The following is a 25,369-nucleotide window of genomic DNA, read 5'->3' on the forward strand; positions in this document are numbered from 1 at the left end:
TCTGCCAACAGGCAAAGCAGCCCTGCCCCAAGGCCCACTGGGAGGCCCAGAGGCAGCAGGACAGCCGGGGCCGGGCAGTGGCAGCCGGGCCTTCTCCAGCACTGGCCTGCAGGTGGTGGCCAGGCAGTGGGGCGCCCCAGAGGTTCCCAGAGCAAGTGAGGGGCCAGCTTTGAACTGGGGACAGGAAACATCCTCCGCAAAAGGGGTGAACAGACCAAAGAGCGGCTTCCTCGGGTCCCCATCAAAACAGCTGTAACAATGGTTGATTTTTATTTCACACTTGTCCTGTGTCAGGCACTGAGCCCTTTACAATTACTATCTGATTTGATCCTCACAGCAATCCATTTCACAGATGGGGAAACTGAGGCAGACAGAAGGCACATGATTTTCCCAGGATCCCACAGCTAGGTTTGAAGCCACATTTGAACTCAGGCCCTTCTGACTCCTGGACCAGGACACTGGGTACAGAGACACGTTTATATTTCCATACCTTAGGACAAAACAAAATTTAATTTTAATTACAAAAAAAAAGCCGTATTTGCCAGTGTCTCCCAGCCAAGTTCCGGCATATTAGGATTTTTAAAAATGAAATTCAGTCCTTTATGGACCCTCTGCCTTCACCTTGGCCTTATGGGCCATTCTTGGCGCTCCATGCAAAGCCCCCTTCCCTCTGTGCCCCCTCCCCTCTCCACCCTCTTCCTGCAAGGCGGCAGCTGGCCCTCCCCCGTCCCCGAGCTGTCTGTGAGCAGCAGGAGCTGGGCGCCATCTCTGAGACTGGTGCGACCTGTGTGTCTGCCACCGTCCGGCCTGAGGCAGGCCCGGGTGCCCTCTGCAGCGGCGACGGTGGCAAGGATCTCCAGGGGATCTACAAACGCCTTCGCTCTTCCCTACAATGAGGGGGGGGATGGCACCGCCTGGCTGCTCTCCGGGGCTGGGGACCACAAGGGCCGTACCCATTGGCACCCAGGGGCCGTCACTGCCCACAGTGTGCCGATCCTAATGTCTCTAGGGGCGGTTGGGCACACCCCCAGCCAGGCTGACCATTTCCTCATGGTGGCAGATGGAGCGAACGCTCTTAGGGAACAGCAGAGAGCCAGCCCAGGAACGGGGAGCGGGGCGGAGGCAGGGCCAGCCCTCAGTGCCCGGGCCTGGCTGACCAAGCAGCCTGGCACTCCCTGCCCTGTCTCAGTACCTGGAAAGATACTGGGGTCCTCATGGATGCCCATGAACTGTCCCCTCACAACCACATTTGCCTTTTTCCACTCTTCTTCATTCACTCTGGAGGAGGAAGGGGGGGTTGGGAGAAAGGGGGTGGAGGGAGGCTAGCCCAGGTGGGGCCCATGGCCGGGGGTCTCAGCAGGGCAGCCCACCCACTCCCAAATCCTTTCCAGCCATCAGCTCCCCCCCTAGGCCCTGGCTCATGGTTCAAGACTGAGCAGGGACCACACCCATTTTACAGATGAGAACACCAAGGCTCCCAAATGCAGTGATTTGCCCACAGCCCTCCTCCCCCCACTTGGCAGCTCCTCCCTCCCAGGCCACTGAGGGGGTGGGCAGCCAAGGCCTCCCCAGACCTTACCGCAAGCACGTCCTCAGGTCGTCTTCCTGGCTCGGGGTCAACCCCACCTTCTGGTCACGGAGAACCTTGTTCCGCAGGAGCCTCTGGCGCCAGGCCATTGGCAGACACCTCTCCATGTCCAGGATAGTGATGGCTCTCTGGGGTCAACAGCAAGGGGTCCCTCAGCTCTTTGTCAGAGCCCAGAGCCCAGGAGCCCGGAGCCCAGAGCCCAGGAGCCTGAGATGGAGTCCTGGCTGTGATCCTGGCCGAGCAGGTGGTTCTTGCTCCCGGCCTCGACAAGGCTGCATCGTAAACGGGGGCCATCAGGCTTTGCCCCGATGCTCGGGGCTCTCCGGGTGCTGCCGGTCACCCTGTCGCAGACCTCGGGCCTGGCCGGGACAGAGGGCCCCTCCTGCTGCCGGGGAGGCAGCCCCCGCTCGGGCTCCTGGGCCCACCCAGGCAGCCGGAGGCCCATACCTGCACCTGCCAGATTTTCTCGTTCCTGGAGGACACCTCAGTGGCAGTCTCGCTCATGAGGGCGATCAGCATGTTGAGGAGAAGCACGGAGGTGAGAATCACATAGATGATGAGGACAAAGAGGAAGAAGCCTGGAAAGCTGGAGTGCTCCGGGCCGGACAGGTCCCCGAGCCCAAGGGTCAGCTTGAAGAGAGACCCCGATGCATTCCCCACGGAATCGTAGGGACAGTGGTCGGGCCCCGGACACGGACCGGACAGGGCCGAGAGGGCTGTAAGAAGAACCGCTATCAGCATGGAAGGGCCGAGTCAGGGTTTTCCTAGAATATCACATCCACAACCCGATGTCATCTTTGTCCCTCAACCCTCCTCCCACCTTCCCTTTTCCTATCCAGCACAACCCCCCCCCACAGCCCCCAGGCCACAACCTGGACTCTCTCATCCCCTATATCCAATATGTTGGCAAGGCCTGCCAATTGCATCTCTCAGCATCTCTCATCAATATCACCTCTCTATTTCTTGTCAATTCCAGCTTTGTAAGATCTCTGTCGATTTCACCTGTGACCGCACCTCTTGCTCATTTCACCTTCGCTGAATCCTTTCTCCCTTTCACTTCCACAACTCTCTCATCAATATCATTTCTATATCTTGTCAATGTCAGTGTGGTGACAGCTCTGTTGATTTCACCACTGCCAGCACCTCTTGCTCATTTCACCTTTGCATTACCTCATCTTTGCGGCATCTGCCAATTCTCTCCCTTCTTTCCTCACGTTGCCCCCACCCTGGAGGAGATCCTCACCACCTCCCACCTGGACTATGGCAATAGGTGCTCGGGGTCTTCAGTCCATCCTCCCCTCAGCCACTAAAGTGACTTTTTATAGCACAGATCTGTCTCTCTGGGTTTGTCTCTGTCTCTCTGGGTTTGTCTCTGTCTCTGTCTCTCTCTAGGTTTGTCTCTATCTCTCGGTTTGTTTCTGTCTCTCTGGATTTGTCTCTGTCTCTGTCTCTCTCTGGGTTTGTCTCTGTCTCTTTCTCACACACACACACGCACACACACACACACACAACTTCAATGACCTCCTTTCTCCTCCAGGAGCAAATACAAAACCTGTGTGGCATTCAAAGCCCGTCATCATCTGCCCCTGCTACACTTCCTTCCTTCTGACCCCTGACCCCCCAACACAGAATCTTTGATCTAGTAAACACTGGCTCCCCTGAGCTGATCATTGCAGGGCTGTTAGCAAGAGTGCCGGGCACATGGTGCTAAGTGCTGGATGTTAACTGTTATCCCAGTCATTATCCACTGAATCTCATCAACACTCCCCCCCCTCCCCCCCACCTCAGGTGAATTACTTCCTGGCGATCCTGGTTTGAAGCCGGCTTTGTCCATCTTTATTTGTATGTGGCTCCTCCCTATTGGACTTTGGGCTCCTCCGGCAGGGACTGCCTTTTGAACCCCCAGCCTTTAGCATAGTCCCTGAGATCATGAGAGGCACCTGATGTTTACTGACTGACTGCAAGCACAGAAATGGCCCCAAGGGCTGGGACCCAGACAGTGGTCCTGCAGCCGGGCCCCAGGCTGGCCCTTCAGCCCTATCAACCAGCTTATCTTGGCCCCCCCTTTAATGGGAAGTAAGATAGTTTGGGAGCAATGGAGACCCCCTTGTATGTGTGTGTGAATGTGAGTGTGTATATGTGTGTGTGTCTGTGTGATTGTGAGACTGTGTGTGTGAGTCTGTGTGTGTGTCTGAATGTGAGCATATGAGTGTGTGTGCGTGTGTGAGTGGGAGTGTGTGTGTGTGTGTATGTGTGTCTGTGTGATTGTGAGTCTGAGTGTGTGTCTGTGTGAGTGTGTAAGTGTGAGTGTGTGTGAGAGAATGTATATGTGAGTGTGTGTGAGTAAACATGTGTGTATGAGTCTGTGAGTGTGTGTGTGTCTGTGAGTGTCTTGTGTGAGTGTCTGTGAGTGAGCGTGTGAGTGTGTGTGTGTCTATGAGTGTATGTGAGTGTGTGTGTATGTCTATGAGTGTGTCTGTGAGTGTGTGTGTCTGAGTGTGTCTATGAGTGTGTGAGTGTGAGTGTGTCTGTGAGTTGTGAGCATGTGAGTGTGTGTATGAGTGTGAGTATGTGAGTGTGTGTGAGTGTGAGCATGTGTGTGAGTGTTTGTGAGTGTGTGTGTCTGTGAGTGTCTTGTGTGTGTCTGTGAGTGTGAGTGTGTGTGTGTCTGAGTGTGTCTGTGAGTGTGAGCATGTGAGTGTGTGAGTGTGTGTGTGTGTGTAAGTGTGAGTGTGTCTGTGAGTGTGAGTATGTGAGTGTGTGTGTGAGTGTGTGTGCAGCTGGAGAGAAGCACATCACCCTGGGAAGGGTTAACCTTTACTCACCAGAAGCAAAACCCACTAGGAAAACCACATACACTAATAGGAACCTGGCCACATCATGGAGAATCATCTGAGGAAGCCAAGAGACCCTCCATTAATTGGAGAGGCAGCCAGAGTTGGGACAGAAGGTGCCTAATAATTGCCTGACTGACCCAGGTGACTCTCAGCTCTTTAGAAAAGTCTTCCCCCCCTACCCCCAAGGACACCAGTTAAGGGGGGGGGGAAGCCAAGGCAGTGGAACAGGAGCAGAGTCTCCTGGCCAAATTGGCCAACGTCTTCCCCTCCTCCCCTTGCCCTTCTGGGCTTGCTGAGCCGAGGGCCCCCAGCCGCCCGCCCTGGCCTCCAACCCCTGTATGCTTAGAGAGGGCAGGGCAGGGGAGGAGGGAGGAGAGAGACCCAGATCCGGGGCAACTCTTGGGAGCCCTGGAGGCCGGCTGACGGAGGCCGGCTGAAGTCAGGGCTCACCTTCTGCAGGACCACGGTGTAGATGCCGGTGAGCTTGAGGCCGAGGTAGTGAGGCAGTTGAATTGACCCAGCACCAGAGGCCGGGCTCTGCGGCAGCACGATCCACCGGGCCCAGGACAGCCCCCAGAGAGAGCAGAGCTTCCAGGCTGGCCACCACAAAGAGACTGAAACCAGAGCCAGCTGCCTTTGCCTGAGCCGGCCACGCCGCCCCCTGCAGGTGGCCAGGGCCTCTGGAGAGCTCCTTCCTCCTTCCCTCCACTCTTCCTCCTCCCCCCTCCTCTCTTCCTCTCCCCTCCCTCCCTCCCATTCCCCTCCCCAGCTCCCTTCCTCCCCCCTCCTCAGCTCCCTCCCTCCCCCCTCCCCAGCTCCTTCTCCTCCTTCCTTGGACATGGGTACAATTATGAGGTCACCCCCCTCAGGGCCCTCCCCTCCTTTCTCAGCTCCTTCCTCTAGAGGAAGCCCCACCCCAGGGCCGGCCACCCCTGCCCCTACTGGGCCACTTAGGCCACTGGGATCTCCCAGGGCCATGTGGAAGGGGCTCACCTCACTTACCAAACACACATGGAAATAGCTTTTTCAGCAGGAAGGGCTGAGCTGGGCAGCCTCATCCAGTTGATGTCCAGGCCTGGGAGAGCAGCCCGGCATCCAGCCCTTAGCCCCTCCCCAGGCTGGGGTCAGCCCTCCCAGAATCAGCCAGGGGTGCTGGTGCCCCCTGTCCCCCCCCACTACCCGCCCTGCGCCCGCAAGGGCCCACAAGGGCAGAATGGGCCCGACTCCCTCTCTGCCCATGGGGGGGGTTGGAGCCTCAGCCTCAGAGGCCAATTGCTCAGGGGGGAGGCTGGAGCCAGGTCCGGGTCTGGGGGGAATCAGCCTCTCCAGGAGGCCCGCCCGGAGTCCCCGGGCCCAGCACCTCGTCCCCGCCTGCAAGACTTACCGTCTTCACTATCATTGCCACGGCCGACAGGAAGACGTACACCTGCCCCAAGATCCTCCAGGGACTCATGCTTTGGGCTCGGCCAGGAGACTCCTGGGGGGCAGACACAGGAGCTGGCAAGCTTGGAGCCGTGGGGGTGGGGCAGACCTGGCCTCCTCCCAGCCCAGATCCCCCCCCCCCCCTGCCATGTCTTCTCTGCCTGACATCCTTTCTTGGGATCCTTGTCTCCCGGCCCTGCCCCAACCCCACTCCCACCCCGGCCCGGCTCCAGCTCCCACACCGCTTAGGCCCCAAGGCTTTGGGGATTGAGCTTCCCAGATACCCCCGGGGTCCCTCTCCTTGGCTGGCCCCACCTCGGTCCCCACCTGTCCTGGTCCCACCTTCTATCTGCTTCGGCTCTAAACTACAACATTATGAAACACAAATGTGGTAATAAGCCTGCCTTGTACCAGTCTTCTTCTGAGGTCTCCCGGAGGTCTCTGGTTGAGAACAAGCCCCAACACAGACTACTGAGGCCGCCCTCCCGGCCTGGGGATTCTTCACTTCAGGCCGCCAGGGCCTGCCCATCTGACCCCTCAGGGACCCAGGTTGGTCAGGACCGCCCCAGCCCATCCTCGGGGTCTCTTGTCCCGGCAGCTCAGTGATCTCTCTCTCCCTCTGGCCAGGGTCTGGATGGGCACTTCTGTGGGGGGGGAGGATCCAGCACCAGCAGGTCCGGGGAGGGGGGAGGGACCCTGGGCCAGCGGGGGAGGGCTCCAGGGTCCCAGGATGAGGAGGATCACCTGGCTCCCCTCCATCCCCGGCCGCTGGGCTGTGAGTGCCGTGAAAAGCCCGATGTAGCTGAGGTACCAGGCGGTGCTGACGGCGAACAGGCACCGCAAGGGGCCCGCCCAGCTTGCAGCAGACTCCGGCTCCACTGCCAGCAGATCGGAGGCTGTCTGGGGGCAGAGAAGGTCCTGGAAGGCCGCCCTTTGTCCCCCGCCTCTCCCGCTAAAGCTCCCGGGCCCCGTGGCCCTTACCACTTCAGCTTCTCACCTCCCATGTCGGGGTGGAACGCGACCATCTTGAGGAGGCAGAATTAGGCTCCCGTGGTGTCAATTCACTAAGGTCGTGAGGGGCAGCCCGCAGGCCCCATGGGACCACTCACACCATTCTTCTGCCCAGGTAGGTCATCAGATCTCCCAGGGGAACCGTTCGGATCAGGATGCTGCTGAACATGGCCGGGAGTGGAGGCAAGGGAGGTGTGGGGGGAAGGAGGACGGGGCAGGGGGCGGGAGGGTGGGAGCAGAAGAAAAGAAGAAATTCAGGGGGGCAGAAACGAAGGGAGGCAGGGAAAGGTGGTTATGAGCCAGAGCCCACCCACCTCCCAGCAAACTTCCCTTCTTCCCAGAACTGCCCTGGACTGTCTATTTTTAATGTTTGCCTCAGTTTCCCTATCTGTAAAACAAGGATGGCTATAGCCCCTCCCTCTCAGGGCTATGGTGAGGATCAAAGGAGAAAAAGTGTAGCCCTCGGCACAGTGTCGGGCACATGGCAATGCTCGCAGAGCCCGGTGAGCCCGGTGGACCTGGCACAGGGCAGCCCACCAGGCCTGGGGGAGGGACACAGGCAGGGGCTACTAGGACCTACAAAGGCCTTTCTTAAACACCTACAGGAGAGTCTCAGATACACTCTGCATTGAGGCTGACTGGACCCAAGAGATGAGCCCTGCCCCCCACAGCCCCCACAACCCCTCATCCTTTCTGCTTCCAGCCTATAGGCTTTGCTCCCTGTCCTGAGGGCTAGCCTATCTACCTCAGGGCTAGCCCCTCATCCCACAATACTAGAACACCTGAGATAGCCTGGTCCCTGCCCCTGGGCTAGCCTGGTCTCTGCCCCCTGGACAAGTCTGGTCCCTGCCCCCCAGGGCAGGGCTGGTCTCTGCCCCCTAGGCTAGCCTGGTCTCTGCCACCTGGCACAGGCCTTGTGTCTGCCCCTGGGACCAGCCTGGTCCCTGGTGGAGCTAGTCTTGTTCCCTTTGCCCAGGGCCTAGTGTGTCTCTCTGGGCCTCGGCTCAGCAGGAGGTTTCTGGTTCCCTACTGGCTGGTCGGCCCTCCCTGTGCCCATCGGGCTAGCCTTGAGCTGGCCTCCTTGGCCGCCAGCTGCAGTCAGGCACTTGGGGGTGCGGACTTTCTCCAGATGGCTCATGGAGGCCGTGCCCAGTCCCTCAGCCGCCGCTCTCGCTGAGCTCGAGCACCAGGAGATACATTTTGACCATCACCAGCTGGTTCTGGGCCCTCAGCACCAGTGCATGGAGCTTTTCCGTGTTCCGAGTGTGGGTCGCTCGCCAGGTCGAGATCGGCCGAGGCCAAAATGGGAACTCACCATGGCTTGGCTTGGTGCAGAGGCCGCCAGGGACAGCAGGTATTCCTAGGAGACTGGCAACTGTGGGACTGCCCCCAGCACCCTGAGCCCCAGGGTAGACCCTGCCTCAGCTCCCAGGCAATATTCCGTCCTGGAGGGCCTTGGGGGATCTGGGCCACCACCCTCCACCACCCATCCTGACCTTGTGCCCGGCCCCTAGGAGGTAGGAGGCGGGGGGGTGGTGGGCAGCCTGAGCTCCTTGGTTTTCAGCCTGCCCTTCCTTCTCCGGGGCTTGGGGACATTGTACCAAAATAGAAGCAACATTATCCAATCCTCCGTGATGGGAGGAGGTTGGGTTGGGAAGAACAAGCCCGTGGCTGGCTTGTCGGCTTCCCACTCCACCAGCCGCTCGACAATGACCTTCAGAGGCCCCTCTCGTGTGGCGATGTGCAGGCTGTCTGTCCTGGGGCCACAGGAGGGATTGGCCGTCTGCCGAGGCTGGGCCCAGCACTCCTGGCCCTCCTGTGCCCTGTGGGGGCTGCCAGGGCCGGGCAGCCCCCACCGGGGCTCGCCAAGAGGGCAGCCCCATCTCCTCTCCAAGCTCGCGTACAAGCGCTACGGCCCTCCAAAGGCACTTTGCTGTTCTTCTCCCCATCCCATTTCACAGATGGCAGCCTCACATGATAGGGGCTTGTCAGTGTAGGAGGCGTTGAGCTGGCTTGGGCAGGTCCACGAGTCCTGGGCGTGGTGCAGCAGGGAGCATGACCATGTCCTCCACTGCTTTCTCACTCCCGGCCCCCGGGGGTTTCCCGGGGGGGGAATTTTCCCAATTCCCCCCCCCCCCCCCCCCCCCAACCCGGCAAGGGGGTTTTTTAAAAGGGTTTCCCCCCCAACCCCGGGGGCCTTTCCCCGGGGGCCCGGGCCCCCCCTAAGGGCCCCCCCCAAAAACCCCTGGCCAAGGGTTTCCTTTCCGGCCCCGGGGCCGGGGGGGGGCCCCCCGGGGGCTTCCCCCAAAAACCCCCCCGGGGGGCCCCCTTGGCCCCGGCCCTTTTCCCCCGGGGGCCCCGGGCCCGGGCCCCCCCCCCCGGTTTGGGGGGCCGGCCCCCGGGGCCCCCAAAGGGGGGGGGGGGGGGGGAAACCCCCCTTTTTTTTTTTGGGCCCCTTTCCCCGGGCCCCCTTTTTAAAAAAATTTCCGGTTGTTTTTTGGGAAAAACCCCCCCCCCCTTATTTTCCCCCCCCCTTAATCCCTTCCCCCCCTGGGCCCGGGGGTTCCCGGGCCCAAAGGGGGGGCCCCCCTTCCCCCTTTCCCCCCCCCTGGGCCCCCCCCGGGGGGGGGAAAGGGGGCCCCCCCGGGCCCCGGGGGGGAAAAAAACCTTTCCCCCTTTTCCCCCCAAAAGGGGGGGTTTTTCCCCCCCCCGGGTGGAAGCCCCTTTTGGAACCTTTTAAAAGGGGAACCCCGGAGGGGCCCAGGGGGGCCTTGGAAAAACCCCCCCCCTTTTAAACCTTTGGGCCAGAACCCAACCGGCCCTTTCCCCGGGGAATTTTGTACCCCCCCCCGGGGGGGAAAAATTTCCGGACCCCTTTTTTGGGAATTTTCACTGGAACCGGGCCCCTTTAAAGGGGTTTTCCCCCGGGGGGGGAAGGCGGGGGCCCCCCCGGGGGGGGGGGGGGCCCCCAAAAACCCCCCCCGGGGGGGGGCGGGCTTCCCCTTGGCCCGGGGCCCCCTTTATTTGGTTAAAAGGGCCCCCCCAAAAAAGGGGGGGAAATTTGGGAAAGGGGGGCCAACCTTGGCCAAAGGGGGGAAAACCCCCGGGGCCCCAAAATTTTTTCCCCCCCCCTTTCCCCGGGGAAAAGGGCCCCCTTTTGGGCCCCGGCCCCCCCTTTTGGGGCCAAAAAAAAAAAAAAAAAAAAAAACGGTAAAAAACCCCAAAAAACCCAAAAACCCCCCCCAAACTTAAAAAAAAAAAACCCCAAAAAAAACCCAAACCCCCAAACCAAAACCCCCCCCAACTTCCCCCCCCCCAAAATTCACTTTCCCCCCAAAAGGGGGCCCAAAAAAAAAAGGGGGGGGGAAAACCCCCAAAATTTTGGGAAAAAAAACCCTCCTCCCCCAAAACCAAGCCCCCCAAAATTTAATTTTTTTTCCCCCCAAAAACCCCTGTTGGGCCCCCCTCCCTACCCCTTTAAAAAAGCAAAAAAATTTAAAAAAAATTAAATTCCAACCCCAAAAACCCCAAAAAGGAAAAAAAAAAAACCCAAAAAAAAAAATTCCCCCCCAAAAAGGGGAAAAAAAACCCAAAAAACCAAACCCCACCCAAAATCCCCCAAACCAAAAAAAAAAAACAAAAAAAACCCCCCCCCCCCCCAAATTTTTTCCCCCCCCCCCCTTCCCCAAAAAGAAACCTTTTCCCCAAAAAAAAGGGTTTCCCCTTTCCCCAAAAAAAACCCCCCCAACCTTTTTAAAAAAACCCCCAAAAAACCCCAAAAAACCCAAAAGGGGCCCCCAAAAGGGGGCCAAACCCAAACCGGGAAAAATAACAAAACCAAAAAAAACCAAAAAAAAAAAAAAGCCCCAAAGGGGGGGAAAAAAAAAAAAAGGGAAAAAAATTTTCCCCCCCTAACCCCAAAAAAAAACCCAAACCCCCCCCCCAAAAAAAAAAAAAAATTTAAAACCAAAAAAGCCAAAAAACCCCCAAACCTCCCTTGGGAAAAACCCCCCCCAAAACCCGGGCAAAAACCCAAAAAACCAAAAACCCAAAACCCCCAAAAAAAAAAAAAAACCTTTTAAAAACCCTTCCCAATTTTTCCCCCCCCTTTGGGTCCCCCTTTTTAACCCCCCCTTTTTTTTCCCTTTCCCCAAAAATTTTTTTAAAAAAGAATTCCCCGGGGGCCAGGCCCCCCCCCAAATTTAAAAACCCCCCCGGCCCCCAAAAAAAAAAAACCCCAAAGCAAAAAAAAAAAACCCCTTTTTAAAAACCCCAAAAGGGGGAAAAGGGGAAACCAATTTTAAAAAACCCCTTTCCAAAAATTAAAACCCAAAAAAAAAACCCCCAAAAAAAAATTTAAAAAACCCCCAAACCCCCGGTTCCCCAAAAAACCCCCAAAGGGGAAAACCCCCCCAAAAAAACCCCAAACCCCAAAAAAAAAAAATAACCCCTCAAACCCCAAAAAAAAAAAAAAAAAAACCCCCCCCATTAAAACAAAAACCCCAAAAAAAACCCCCAAAAAAATTGAAAACCCCAATTTTAAAAAAAAACCCCAAAACCCATTAAAAAAAATTTCCCCCTTTTTTTTTCCCTTCCCAAAAAAAAAAAAAACCATAAAAAAATTTAAAAAAAAAAAAAAAAAAAAAATTTTTAAAAAAAAAAAAACCAAAAAAACCCCAACTTTCCCAATTTTCCCCGGGGGTTTTTTAATTTTAAAAAAATTTTTCCCCCAAATTTAAAACCCCCCAAACCCCCCAAAACAACCCCAAATTCCCCCAAAAAAAAACCAAAAAAAAAAATTTTTTAAAAAAAAAAAAAAAAAAAAAACCACAAAGCCTCCCAAATTTCCCCAAAATAAAAGCCTAATTTCCCCAATTTTTTAAAAAAAACCCCCCCCCTTAAAAAAACCCAAAAATTTAAAATTAAAAACCAAAAAAACCAAATTTAAAATTTTAAAAAAAAAAACAAAAGGTTTTTTAAAAAACCCAAAAAATTTAAAAAAATCCAAAAAAAAATTTTTAAAAAAAAAAAAAAAAAAAAAAATTTTCCCCAAAACCCCAAAAATTTCCTTAACAAAAAAAAGGAAACAAAAAAAAAAAAACCCCCCCAAACCCCCTCCAAAAACCCCCCAAAAACCCAAAAAAATTTTAACCCCGGAAAACCAATTTAAAAAAAAAAAAAAAAAAAAAAAAAAAAAAAAAAAAAAAAAATTTAAAAAAACCCCCCAACCCAAAAACAAAAAAAAAAAAAAAAAAAAAAAAAAAAAAACCCCCCAAAATTTTTGGGGAAAAAAAAAAAAAACCAAAACAAATTTTTAAAAAAACCAAAAAAAAAAAAATTTGCCGAAAGGAAAAAAAAAAAAAAATTTTTTTTAAAAAAAAAAAAAAACCCTTAAAAAAAAATTTAACCAAAAAAAAATTTTTAAAAAAAAAACCATTAAAAAAATTTAAGGCCAAAAAAAAATTCCAAAAAAAAAAAAGGAAAAAAAAAAAAAAAAAAAACCCAAAAAAAAGGGAAAAAAAAAACAAAAAAAAAAAAAAAAACCCCCCAAAAAAAAAAAAAAATTTAAAAAAACCCTTAAAAAAAAAAAAAAAAAAAAAAAAAACCCCTTTAAACCCCAAAAAAAAAAAAAAAACCCCCCCAAAAAAAACCCAAAACCCCCAAAAAAAAAAAAGGAAAAACCAAAAAAAATAAAAGGCCAAAAAAAATTCCCGGGGGGAAAAAAAAAAAATTTTTAAATCCAAAACAAAAAAAAACCCAAAAGGGAAAAACCAAAAAAAACCTTTTTCCAAGGAAAAGGGAAATTTTAAAAGAAGGGAAATTTTCTTTTTTAAAAAAAAAGGGAAAAAAACAGAAAAAAACCCAAAAAAAAACCAAGAAACAAGGGAAAAAAGGGAAAATTTTTAAAAATTTTAAAATTTTTTTTAATTGGGAAAAAAAATTTTTCTTTTTCCCCCTTTGGGGGAAAAGGGGGCCCAAAAAATTTTTTGGGGCCTTTTTTAAATTAAAAAAAATTAAAAAAAAAAAGGGGGGTTAAAGGGAAATTTAAAAAAAAGGGCGCAAAGACTTTTAAACCAAAGGGAAAAGGGGGAAAAGGGAAAAATTTTAATTAAATTTTTTTGGAAGAGGAATAAAAATTTTTTGGCCCCCTTTTTTTAAAAAAAGGGGGAAAAAAAAAAAAAAAGGAAAAAGGGAAAAGGGAAGGAAAAAAGGGGAAAAGGTAAGAGAAGGGGAAAGGGTGATAGAAGAAAAAGTAGTTGGTAAGAATGGATTAAAAAACACTACCAAAAGAAAGGGGATGGTAGGAAATTTGGGGAATTCTAGTGGCACAGTGGATGAACCCTCAATAAAGTCAGGAGAACCCTGAGGGTCCTCTGGTCTCAGACATTAACACTTTCCAACTTGTGACCCAGGCAAATCATTTTAACTCAATTCCTCAGAAAAAAAAAAAATATGACTAAGGACAGGGGTGGAAAGAGGACAAAAGTATATACAGGAAGAAAATAGAATGGAGGGAATACAAAGCTGGTAATCATAATTGTAATGGGATGAACTCTCCCTAAAACAAGTGAATGGGAGTGCATTAAAAAGCAAAGCATAAAAGGGGGTGGAGGGATCCACCCTTGTACACACAAACAAACAAACGTGCCCATGTGCACACAAACACCCTGCCTGCCCACCCCAGTAGCTCCCCAAGTTCTCCCCCTCTGGCCAACATCTTCTCCAAGGCCAGCTGGTCTGGGGGAAATCAGGGGCCAGACTTTTCCCTTCTTCCCCCCCTCCCCCAAAACAACCCCACAGCCGACCCGGATGGGGCCAACTCTGTGTTCCTGGTGTGCGCCCTCTAGGAGGCCGGACTTGGTGCTAGGAAGCCCCCTCCTTCCATAATCCCAAGTCTCAGAGCTGTCTTGGGGGCTGCCTTCTCCCACCCCATGGCTGAAGGGTTTCCTCCATCATATGCTCAGTGGTCAGTCTCCCAGCTGAGCCCCTGCTAACCACCAAGGGAGGGCGCCCCCTGTTCCTGAGGCAACCCAACTCTCTATTGGGAAAGCTCAACACAAGATTTTCTTAACATCTCTGACAAATCTTCTTTGAGAAAACTGTATCTGGGGGTGCTAATTCTGCGGGGGTAAAGGGGCTTTATCCTAGGTGAACAGGGGCTGGGGACAAGGGACCTCCCTCCTCCAGGATCTGGTTTCAGTCCAATTGGCCAGGGTCCTTCTGGGGCTGTTGGGCCCATCTTTGCCCTTTGGCTCGGTGCCCCAAGGACCTTTGTTTCATAGGGTGTTGGGGGGAGGATGCTCACCTGCCCGGGCTGTGGAGGCTGGCGGAATTGCCCATGCTCCAGGGACGTTTCCCACCCGGACCTCGGAGGAGGTCCAACATCTGCCCTGGACATGTTTGACATTGCAGCCCACCTGGAAGCCCCAACCCCCTGCCCTCCCCCGGCTTCCCCCTCTGCTCATCCCATGGGCCTCAGGCCTCCCAGCTGGAGGGGAGGAGGAGAGCTGGGGCTTCCTCTGCTCATAAAGGGGCTCTGTTTGGATGCGGGCAACAGGAACCCCAGAGGAGGCAACGGGCTCCTTTGGCCCTTCATGGGGGAGGCCTTGGCTGGGGGGCCAACTGGCATGGAGACAGACACTTACTGGGGCCTGGCCCCTCCAGGGAGCCAGAGGTTGCAGGAGGAAACGGAGGAGATCCCCAGGTTCTGGGTCCAGGGAACTGATTCGGGTCCATGTGCAGGCCTGCTGTCTGGATCCAGGTGGGTTAAGGGGGCCAAAGAGAACACAAAGAAGCTTTTGGGTCTCTACCTCCAGCCCAGGAAGGGTAGGGAATTAATGCTAATCCGTTCCCTTGGCCAAATCTTCCCAGCTGGCTCCTAAATATTTCCCTTTTATCTCCTTCCCGCCCAGCAGCCTGGGCACAGCCCCTCCCTGCCCTGACTGGGGCCTCCCATCCAAGTCTTCCCTTCCCACAGCCCCTTTGGGCAGAGGAAGCTTCTTGGTGGGACCCTAATCCTTGGAAGTTTTTTTTTTTGTGGTGGCAAGGCCTGAGGAGCCCTGGGGCTGTTCCTGAAGAAGGGTGGGGCTTGGGAGGGCACAATCCCCAGGTTCCAAATCTCAAGGTTATCTGGCTTTACCTGAAAATTACTTGGTGGCCTTGGAAGTGCCCTCAAACCAGCAACAGTAATTCCATGGGGGTTCTCCAACTTGGGAAATGTGAGCCAAGGCGGCCGAGCCCCTCCCACCACCTTCCCTCTTCCCCCTAAGCCGCCATCCTGGCTCTCAACTTCCTCTCTTTTCTGCTCCCGGACTCTGCCTTCCTCAACCCCTGTCAACCCAGCAAGAACAGGCTTCTTGCCTGCCCTTTGCTAAACTCCCCAGCAGCAGCAAGGAAACCATCTGGGCCCGAACTTGGGGCGGGTGGGTAATTCCTCCACCAAAGCATGACCTCGGAGGCGGGGAGGGAATTTGGGATAAGGGAGGGACCCTAATCTTGCTGGGCCATCTTTCTCCCTCCAACAGCAGAAACCCAGTCGAGGTCCGGCGCTTGCTCTTAAACCAGGCTCTTTTTCTTTCTCAAACCGTCTCAAGAACACCCCTCGTGGAGAATGGCGTCCGGGCTGCCAACCAAGGGGAATTCTTTGAAAAAACCCCCAACCACCCCAAAGGGAGGGAAATCCAGGCAAAATGGGTGGGGAATTGCCCTCGCTCCCTAAACCAAAACACAACCAAGCAAACACCCCTCCTCTTAAACCAGCCCCTTAAATCCCACAAGGAAATACAGGGCTCCAACCCCACCCATCCCCATGTAAACCGCGAAACAAAGGGAAGCCCAACCTCCACGGCCGTTGCCCCTTCCCCATCAATGAGGAAATTCCCTTGGAAACTACTCCCCCGGGCTCCGGTGTGGGGGAAACTTAAAACTCCCAAAACAGCAACCAAAACCCTTGCCAAACCCACAATGTTCTTTCTCCCGCTCCCCTCGCCAACAACTGGGAATCCCCACTGGACGGTCCTCGTAAACCCAGTTTCCGGAATAACCTCGGAACCCACTCCCACAATCATTTCTAAGGGATGGCCCTAATCACGGTTGAAAACCACCCCCACACTGGCCGTGGCACACTGGAAAACTTTTTAAAGGAAATTTAAGGCATTTCCTTTTCTCTGGCCAAACACAACTCCCTCTCTTCCCAAGGAAAGAAACCCAAACACAACAAAGGGAGAAACCCGACTTTAATGGCCAACACCCTTCCCTTGAAAACTTTTCCTGTCCCTCCCAACATCTTTTAATCCCTCACTACTTTCCCCTAAATATTTAAAATTTTCCCTCCCTCATCCCAACATCCCCATTTTCCAAAAACTTCCTCCAATGTCGTTTTAATTTCCATTTCCCTATTAAACAAATATTCTCAAGAAAGGGCCCAACCCCAACTGGGTTAAACGGAACCAATTACTTAAATTTTGGTTTTCTCCAAATTCTTTAAATCCCACCTGTTACCTTCCCAAACCGGCCCCAAACCCCTTTTAACCCTTTCCTTCTTTATTTCTGGGCAAATTACTTCCAACACCGGGCCACAATTGGAAATTTCAATAAACCCATTATCCCCAACCCCTTCCAAAACCGACTTTTACCGGTTAACCACGCCCTTCCACCCTTTAAGCAAACCCAACCCCGGGCCGGTCCATTGGACAAACCAAACCATGCAGGGCCACAAGGGGTACACTTCCCACCAAAAACCAAGGACCAGGTTCAATTATCCCAAAGGGGGCAAATTGGCCCATCGGGCAAAAAATCTCTAACCGCCAACGCCCCGGGGCCCGGCAAAACTTTCCCCAAAACCCCAAAACCGAAATTTCCCCATTAACCCAAAAACCAAAACAAAAATAAAATCTCAATTTGCAAAAACCCCAAAAAATACAACTGTTAAAACCGGTAAAGGAAGCCCCAAAATTTCCTCCCCCCCACGCCTTTCCCAATCCCAAAAACACCCCTCCACCAGGAAAAACCGGAAAAACCAAAACTTGAAAACTAAAAACAAATTCAAAAAAATTTTAAAGGGCCTGAAAAAGTCAAGCCCCAGGGCCCAAATTTCCTCCAAGGTGGGGGAGGCCCCCAAAATTTCCTCCTTTCCTCTATCAGAAAACCCATTTTTAGGGGGAGTCCTTTGCGGAAAAGAGTTTCAACCCCCGAGGGTCAAAGGAATATTTCCGGAACATTCGAGGGAAGGGCAGGTTCCAGGAAACCCTTGAGGGGTCAAAGGGCCCTTAGGCCCCTGAATAGTCAGGGGATCCTTCCCCATTTCCTTTCCACGTTTTAAAAGGGCTCCCGGAGGGCCCCCAAAGTTTCCCCCTTTTTGGGGCAAGTGGTTTTCCTGAGATGAGCCACTGCAAGGTTTGGGGAGGCCCTTTTGGCCCAGAAAGGAAGATTCCTTTCCCCCCCAGAACCCTGGAAATTTGGGGTTTCCGGATCCTTCGGGTTCCCAGGTCAGGGGAAAAAGGGAGGGGCCACTTTGGGGAACCCCCGGGGGCCAACCTTCAAAAGGTTTCCCCCAAGGGTTTAGGCCCCTTGGGAAGTTGTTTGCTGGGGGGATTCCTTCACCAATCCCCAGGAAAAGGGGAAAAGGGGAAAGGGTCCCCTGGAGGGGAAGATTTTCTCCCCTTTTTTGCTTTCAAAGGAGGCCCTTTTTTCCATAATACCCTGGCCTGAAAAAAATTTAAAAAAATTTTAAATCCAGCCAGAAGGAAAGTTCCTCCTTTTTTCCCCAAAATTCCAAGCCCTTTCTTTGGGTTCCGAAGTTTCGGATTTTCCTTGTTCCCAGTCAGGGCCCCAAATAGGGTTTTGGGCAGGGCAGGGTTTGTGGGAACCCCTTTCCAATCCCAATCCTTCTTGGTTTACCCCAAAAATAGACTCAAAAAATTTTATTGGCCCAAGGTCCTTTCCGGGGAAGGGGTTTAGGGTCTGGTCCCCAGAAAGGAATTTCCAAGGTAGAAGGTCCTCAAAGGTAAAAAGATTGGGTTTCTTCTTTTCAAAATTAACATTTTCTAAGGTCCAGAACGGGGGGCGGAAACCTGGCAGGTAAAAATTAAGTAAATTCCCCCAAATTCCAGCCAAGGGATTTAAAGTTCCACAATCCTTTATTGTCCTTTCCAAAAGGTTCCATTAACTTTCCTTTGGGTTTTCAAGGGCCTCTCGTTGTTAGTTCTTTGGTTTGGTCTCTTTTGGAGCCTTCGCCTCTCGTCCTTCTAATCCCCCTTCCTGCCTTGGGCCCACCGGGAGGCTCCCAGCCCCTTCCCTCTTTTCAATCTCTTCCATTTACTCCTTGCTGAGGCTCTGAGAGCTCCTTATATATGATCTCTTAAAGGTGTGAACCCAAAGCTTGACTCCTCCTCCGAGAGTGGGATTGTGGGAGGTGTAACATGTGAATCTCCCAGACTTGTGAACTCTAATGTGTGAGCTAATGTGTGAACTCTCAAAGGTGTAAACTTAAGCATTGTTTCTATCAATTCCAGGGAGTTAACACCTTGTTTCAAGTACTGGTCCAGAACAAAGGGGTGCAGAGAAATCCTGGCAGAAAGATGAAGAGGAATTAACGCTGAGAAAAGGTTGTGCCCCCCGGGCACGGGGGTCCTCACTATGCCAAGGGGAGGCCCCTTGGCCTGGCATGTTCCTGCTTTGGTACACAGTAAGAACCAGCATTTATTAAGTGCCTACTATGTGCCAGACATACATTATCTATTCAACTATTCAACTTACTGAGTGCTTATTCTAAGTGGAACTCATCATCAAGCACTGATTGAGTGCTTACTGTGTGCTAAGTGGGGCATCTTTTTGGATGCTGTGCTGCCGTCCCCGGCTGTGCCCTTCTCCATGCCAGCCCTTGCCTCAGCCTTGGGGACTTTGCTCTACCTGGGATAGCTGACCTCAGCCCACTCAGTGCCCTCATGTTTCATCTCTGGCCTATCTTGTATCTTCCTTTATCTCTGGGGATCCCCAGGGATCCTGCCCAATGCCGTGGGCGGCTCTCGCCAATGTAGCCACATCTCTGCTGCCCATGTCTCTGCTCCTGCCCCAACTCCTACCCAGCCCTGCCTGCTCCTTATCAGCGCCTTCCCTTGTCCAGATGCCTTCTTTCTTCAGGGTGTTGCTGACCAGCCCCTCACCACTGCCCTCTCCTTCCCCCATGAATCTCCCTTTGCTCCCTCTGGTCTCAGCATCTGAGGAAGACCCTCTTGTCAAGGTCAGACCCCCTGCTCTCGTCACCTTTGGGAGCTTGGTCCATCCATTATGTCGGCTTCTGTATCCCCCTCCCATGTGAATTCTTTCATGAAGAACCTGTGCTGACCATAAGGGGACTTTAACAACTCTCTGACTGCCACTAACCTCATCATTTTGGTTCTCTGACCGGGAACCTAGGGGATCCTAACCTCATCAGCTCCCCCCTCCCCTGAGGTTCATAGGGACTATATATGTCCGACCTGTGGAAGCGCTTTCTGAGCTCGGATTGATCCTGTCAGCCACAGTCAGACACATTGTAACTCCACTGTACTGCAGAGATGCATTTTGGTCCTCTTTGAGGGCAGAGGACAACAACCATGATCCCCAAGAGATCAAAGAGAAACGAAACGGCTCTGTCCCAACAGAACTATAACAACTTTTTGTGGGATTTGCAGTCGGGGAGGCGCCCATCACTCAGGGAACAGCCAGACAGGCTGTGGGGTTTTCTGACGTCATCCTGCTTCAAAGCAGGATGACGTCAGAAAATCCTGGGAAGACCCGACATAAACTGATGCAGTGAAGTGGACAGAACCAGAACGTTGTTCACAGCAATAACAACATTGCCTGATGCGGACTTGTGGTCGACTTCGCTGCTCTCAGGAGTGCGGCGAGCCCAGGCGATCCCAAGGTCTGTCCAGAGACAGAACCGATGGAATCTTGGCACGGCTAGAAGCCATTTGTTTACTTTATTTTTCTGGGGTTTTGTGTTTCTGGTCTTGCTTTCTCTTGCCACGGGGTTAACCCGGAAAGGTTTCACGTGACTGCTCGTGTACAATCATTGGCAAAGGACTTGTTTTCTCAAGGAGGGGGAGGGAAGGAAGGGAAGAAGAGAATTTGCAACTCAAAAATTATGAAAGCTGATGTTCAACTTGCTTTTCCATTTAACTGAGAAAAATGAAATTGAAATATTCTTATTCAAAACCTAGTTCTAGAATTTTGCCAAGGACGGTCCAGAGTCCAATAGCCCGGAGCTTCAGCAACGTTTAAATATAGCTTTTGATGCAGGTGCCATACTGAGTGAACCCAGGCAAAGGTGGCAATGGAGGGCTCCCTTCTTCTACCCGGGACCACTGGTGCTGGCCCTCCTGCAGTCACGCTTCCCTCTGAAACTGGTGCAGGAGGAGCAGGTGACAGGGCCCTCGCCTGCCTTGGCCAACAAATCGGGCAGTTGAGCCTTCTGGACCTGAAGTCCTGAGAGACTTGTCCAGGATCTCTGAGGGTTGTGGGAGCATCTCCCCCCTCTGCCCCCTCCCAGACAATCTCATACTGCAGTGTCCAGGGAGGGGCTTTTCCCACAAGATAAATGGGGACAGTCTAACAGCTTGTCTGACCAGGGAGGGGCGCTGCGCCCGAGCCCCCAGCAGTCCCGAGTAGGATAGGGAGGGGGGAGGAGACAGAAACATCTGGCAGCTCATCTGAGCGTCCTGGGAGGACTTCCCAAGCTGGGGATCAGTGAGAGTTGGCCTTTGGGCCCGCAGCTGGTGTTGTTGGGGCCGCAGGCGCAGAGCTTCACCCGGCAAAGACCTTGGAGAGTCCAATGGCCCCTTCTCGCGGCATGGGGACCAGACGGTGCAGAAGGAGATGAGCTTTGTTCAGGGTCGCACGGGGTCTTCTCCGTTAGCACGTGACCTCCCCGAGGCCAGAGACCACCCTGCTTGTGTGTGGAACCCAAGCACTTGGCACACAGTAAGAACCAGCATTTATTAAGTGCCTGCTATGTGCCAGACGTACATTATCTATTCAACTTTCCTCTTTCTTTTCTTCTCTCCCTCCTTTCCTTTTCAATGACTCTCTGCCTCCTCTTTGTGTTTTCCACTCTCCCCTCCCCTTTCTCTGTCTCTGTCTCTCTCCATCTCTGTCTCTCCCCCATCTCTCCTTTCTTCCTCTTTGGTCTCTGTCTCTTTTCCCCTTTTCTCTCATTTTGTATGTGTCTCTCTTTCTTTCTCACTATGTCCCTCTTTCTGCCTTTCTGCCTCTGCCTCTGTCTCTGTGTGTATGTGTCTGTCTCTCTGTCTTTTCCTTTTCTGACCGTCTGTCTCTTTCTCTCTCTCTGACTCTCCCTCCCTCTCTGTCTCTCTCCTGTTTCTCTCTGTCTCTGCTTCTTTCTCTGTCTCTGCCTCTTTGACCCACTATCTCTCTCTCTCCCTCTGTCTCTCTCTCTCCTTCTGTCTCTTCCTCACTGTCTCTCTCTTTCTATCTCTGTCTCTCTCTCTCTCTATTTATCTCTCTGTGTGTCTCTGTTTCATCTAGCTCTGTGCCTCTGTCTCTATCTTTTTGTGTATGTGTCTCTGTTTCTGTCTTTCTCTTTCCCCTTCTCTTTCTCTCTCTTTCTACCTTTCGGTCTCTTCTCTCTCTGTCTCCGTCTGTCTTTGTATTTGTGTCTCTGTCTGTTTCTTGCCCCACTTTTCTCTCTATGACTTTGCCTATGTTTGTCCCCCAGCACCCCCCTCTGCCTCCCACTAGAACAGTGCCATGTGCTTGCTTGAACACTCTGACTGGGCAGGCAGTGTGGAGCAGTGGGTAGAGAGGCTTGTCTGAGCTGGGAGGACCTGGTTCAAGCTCTGCCTCCAACACATCGTGGCTGTGTGATCCTGGGCAAGACACTTGACTTTTGTCATGTTTACACTGCTCTGTGCCCACCCTGCCATGCTCCTGCCCTGGCCTGCCCTACTCTGTCAACACCTTGTCCTGGGCCTGTCTTACATGCCCACTCTGTCATGTGCCCCTCCTGCTTTGCTATGTGCCCATCCTGTCCCGGGCCTGCCCTGCCTTGTGTGCACCCTGACATGCCATGTACCCACTCTCATGTGCCCACCCTTCCCTGTGCCCACTCTACTGAATGCCTGCCCCTGTGCCCACCTTGCCATATTCCTGCCCTGCTCTGTGTTCTCTCCACGTTTCCCTTTCTTCTGGGACTGGTTTTGGCACCATTATCACTGCCACCCTCCTCCCCAGTCTATCCTCAAGGGCCCCCCTTCTCCCACCCACCAGGGAGTTCTGAACTACCCCAGCAAAGGTCCAAATGGTCCTGGAGATTTCCCAGAGGCTCTAAGTGCGCAGGGGAGATCACCTGTAGGGAAGTCAGAAGGCCTGAAACCTAACACCTTGGCTGCTCTGCCGGGAGCTGGGCTCTGGTGACAGCTATTGTTCCACGTGTTCATCTTGCTGCTATACCAGCATTCCCAAGGGTCTCTCCCAGCAGGAGGCCCAGCTCCCCACTTAAGGGTCTTCTCAGAAAAGAATTCCCAGAAGGGAAGAGATCCTCCAAAGGAAAGGTAGAGCCTTCTCTCTGTTACTATTAGTGGAAATGTTGAGGTTGGGGTGGGGAGGTGTTAAATTCAGAGGAAAAAAGTAAAACCAAAAACTAAAAAGGAAGAGGGAAGATTTTAAGTGAATCCCTTAAGTGAATGAGGACCGGGTATCTAATGCTGACTGAAAGAAGACAAATCAATTTAAGGCAAGTCAAAGAACTTAGAAAAGGGCAGATAAGGGAGCCGGGGGAGCAGCTAACATCAAAGGGTTTAAGCCCAATGAACTGCAGGAGCAATGTTCGGCTGGAAAAGATGGAGAAAACCGGTGATATGAACGAAAGAGATGGAGAAAAACACCAGAACTTTACCTATAAATGGACTTAATGATCCAATAAAATAACAGAGAGTGACATGCTAAGTAAGGGAATCAAAGCCCCCAGTCTGTTGCATGGGCAGTTGAATGTGCACCACAGTGCACGGAGCGAAGCACTGAGACTCAGCTGGCCGAATGCAAGCCTCAGATGCTTCTTAGCCGTGAGAACCTGCACCCTGTGTCTCTCAGTTTCCTCATCTGTAAAATGAACTGGAGCAGGAGGTGGCCAACCGCTCCAGACTCTTTACTAAGAAAACCCCAAAAGGGCCACAAAGAGCCAGACCCAACTGGAAAATGACTGAACAACAGCAAATCTGTTGTTTCCAAGAAATGTTTGGAATGAAAAGGGGGGGGTGCAGAACAAAATTAAACGTGCATCAGATAAATGTGTTTAATGGTAGCAGAGGAAGCAAAAAAAAAAAAAAAGTCAGATGTAGAGAGGGGAAGTTCAAAGAGAAATTTATCTTTGTTGCCTCTGGAGGGCGATCTGAGCCGGAGTCAGCCCCAGCAGGCACTCAGGGGACCCCAAGGAAGGAAGAAGTAGGTGGAGGCGAGAGAAGGCATCTAGGAGGTCCCCGTGCAAGGCCAGAGGAGCTGCTGGTCCCTGCCAAGGTCCTGGTGCAAAGTGGGGCTGTGGAGGTGTGAGACCCCAAGTCAAGGCAGAAGGTAAAATCCAGGGACTTTACTGGGAGACTACTTTTCCGGGACTAGAGACTGGGAGTCAGTCATGGGGATGGAGAACCCAAGGTGAGGCTCACAAGTCTGGGGAAAGAATGTATAGCTGTCCTGCCCCCTTCCACACACACACACACACACACACACACACACACACACACACACACACACACACACACACACACACACTGCACCTTCTCAGCTTTACTCTAGTCCCTCTAGTGGTAGATAATGGATAATGCATTTGACCTCAGAGAGACAGCTACCAGGGACTAGTTACTTTGTTATAAAGAACTGTTTCCTTCTCTGTTACTTTGTTATAAAGAACTGTTTCCTCCCCCATTACTTTGTTACTTTGTTTCCTCCTCCCTAGCTTGCCTACCTCAGGATTTCTCCACTGTGTTACTGTAACCAGGCACTGCTCCCAGTCCCAGCTTCCTCTCGGAGGAGGACGGCTTCCCGATCTCGGCCACATTTTCTCCTGGGCTCCTGTTCCGGCTTGGAGTCTGCTGGGCTCCTGGGCTCCCTGGCAGTGCAGACAGCCCACGGCCACTGCTGCCAGGGGGCAGTGCTGTCTCCCTGACAGACAGGATGGCTGCCCCCCATCCTCTTACTGAAATTTAACTCAGGCACCTACAATCGAGAAGGCAGTGTGCTACAACTTGGGTCTGGAGACAAAAGAAGTCACATGCTCTGCTCGAGAGGCGACAACAGAATATTTCAAGAGTCATAGTTTCTGGGTACACTAGAGTCCATTTCATTGACTACATCTAGAAACCGTCAACACAACAGGCTAATTGTCCCCTAGTCATAAGAGAGACTGATTCTAGGACCTTAGATGTCTACAAAATCTTTTGAAAAGCGGGCACTCCTGAGGCTGAAAGCCAACTGACTGGTTAAGAAGAATGAAGGTTAGGAGAGGGGGGCTATTCCAATGAGGGTCTTGAGGTAGAGCCGAGCCCCCAAATCTTGGGCAAAGAGGCTTATCTGTATATCCCAATTATAGGATATCTCTGACAAAGGAGAACCCCATTGTCCTGGCCTGTCCAATTAAACTCTTAAGGCCACCTTGCCTCTGTCCTTGGCCCTTGCCCAACCCCTGCTGGAGGACTCAGCTAGGAGGCTGAAGGGCCTGGCCCCCGTGTCCCAGAAGGGCCAGTTGGAGGGAATGTACCTGCTTACCTGAGAAGACTGGGGACAGGTGGGATGATGGGAAAGTTGACTTCTAGCAGTGGCCTGGATGGGGGTGGGGCTTTTCTTCTTGCTTTCTCTCAGTTCCTCTCCCTCTCTCTCTCTGCTGATCCACAGGCTTGTCATCGGTTATGTTGACCAACAGGTGTCGCCCCTGTCCAGCTTTCCAGCAACCCAGAGTCCTGGCTCTGGCAGGGCAGCCTCTGCCAGAGAGGCCTCTAGGATTGCCCCTGTTTGAGGGAGGGAGGGTCTCAGGGCCGGTCACCTCCACATCCTGTGGGCCCTCAGCTGAGGCTGGAAGAGGGGCGGGCTGGCTTCCACCATGCTGGTCCACGCCTCACGTCTCAGCGGCCTCCACCATGAGGACCTTTACTCTCTTGGGGCTCCTCATCCCTCCACTGTCACCTGCTATCTCTGCACTAATAAATCCCAACCTTCCTCCTCCTCCTCCTCTTCCTCCTCTTCCTCATGCCCCTCTTCCTCTCCCTCTTTGCCTTTTCCCTGTTTTCTCCTTTTTCTCCCTCTTCCTCTTCCTTGACTCCCACCAGACTGCCCCCCACCACTTGGGTCTCTCTGGCCACAGGCTCCCCCTGACCCCAACATCAACTGACCTCTGGCTATGACTTGGCCCCAGAGTGACCTGCCCACAACACCAGACTGAGCCCTACCTGGCCACATCGATGGACTGACCCCTGACCCTACTCACAATCTCGAACTGGCCCCAGAATGATCCATGACCCTG

The 25,369-nt window shown here is 52.6% G+C and overlaps 1 protein-coding gene across 1 annotated transcript; it reads right to left on the reverse strand.

Moving 5' to 3' along the window:
* Positions 1-394: 394 nt before the first annotated feature.
* On the reverse strand, positions 395-7,996 carry LOC111720246 (transient receptor potential cation channel subfamily V member 1-like). Its single transcript, XM_031957311.1, has 10 exons — positions 7,889-7,996; positions 7,328-7,400; positions 6,592-6,747; positions 5,810-5,902; positions 4,876-5,021; positions 4,414-4,480; positions 2,036-2,304; positions 1,580-1,716; positions 1,193-1,278; positions 395-490 (listed from the first exon to the last, which is right to left on the reverse strand). Exons 1-10 carry the CDS (start codon positions 7,994-7,996, stop codon positions 477-479), a joined length of 1,149 nt encoding a protein of 382 aa, XP_031813171.1. The 3' UTR covers positions 395-476.
* Positions 7,997-25,369: the final 17,373 nt, after the last annotated feature.

Source organism: Sarcophilus harrisii, chromosome 3, assembly GCF_902635505.1.
Source record: "Sarcophilus harrisii chromosome 3, mSarHar1.11, whole genome shotgun sequence".
NCBI classification, from domain to species: Eukaryota; Metazoa; Chordata; class Mammalia; order Dasyuromorphia; family Dasyuridae; genus Sarcophilus; species Sarcophilus harrisii.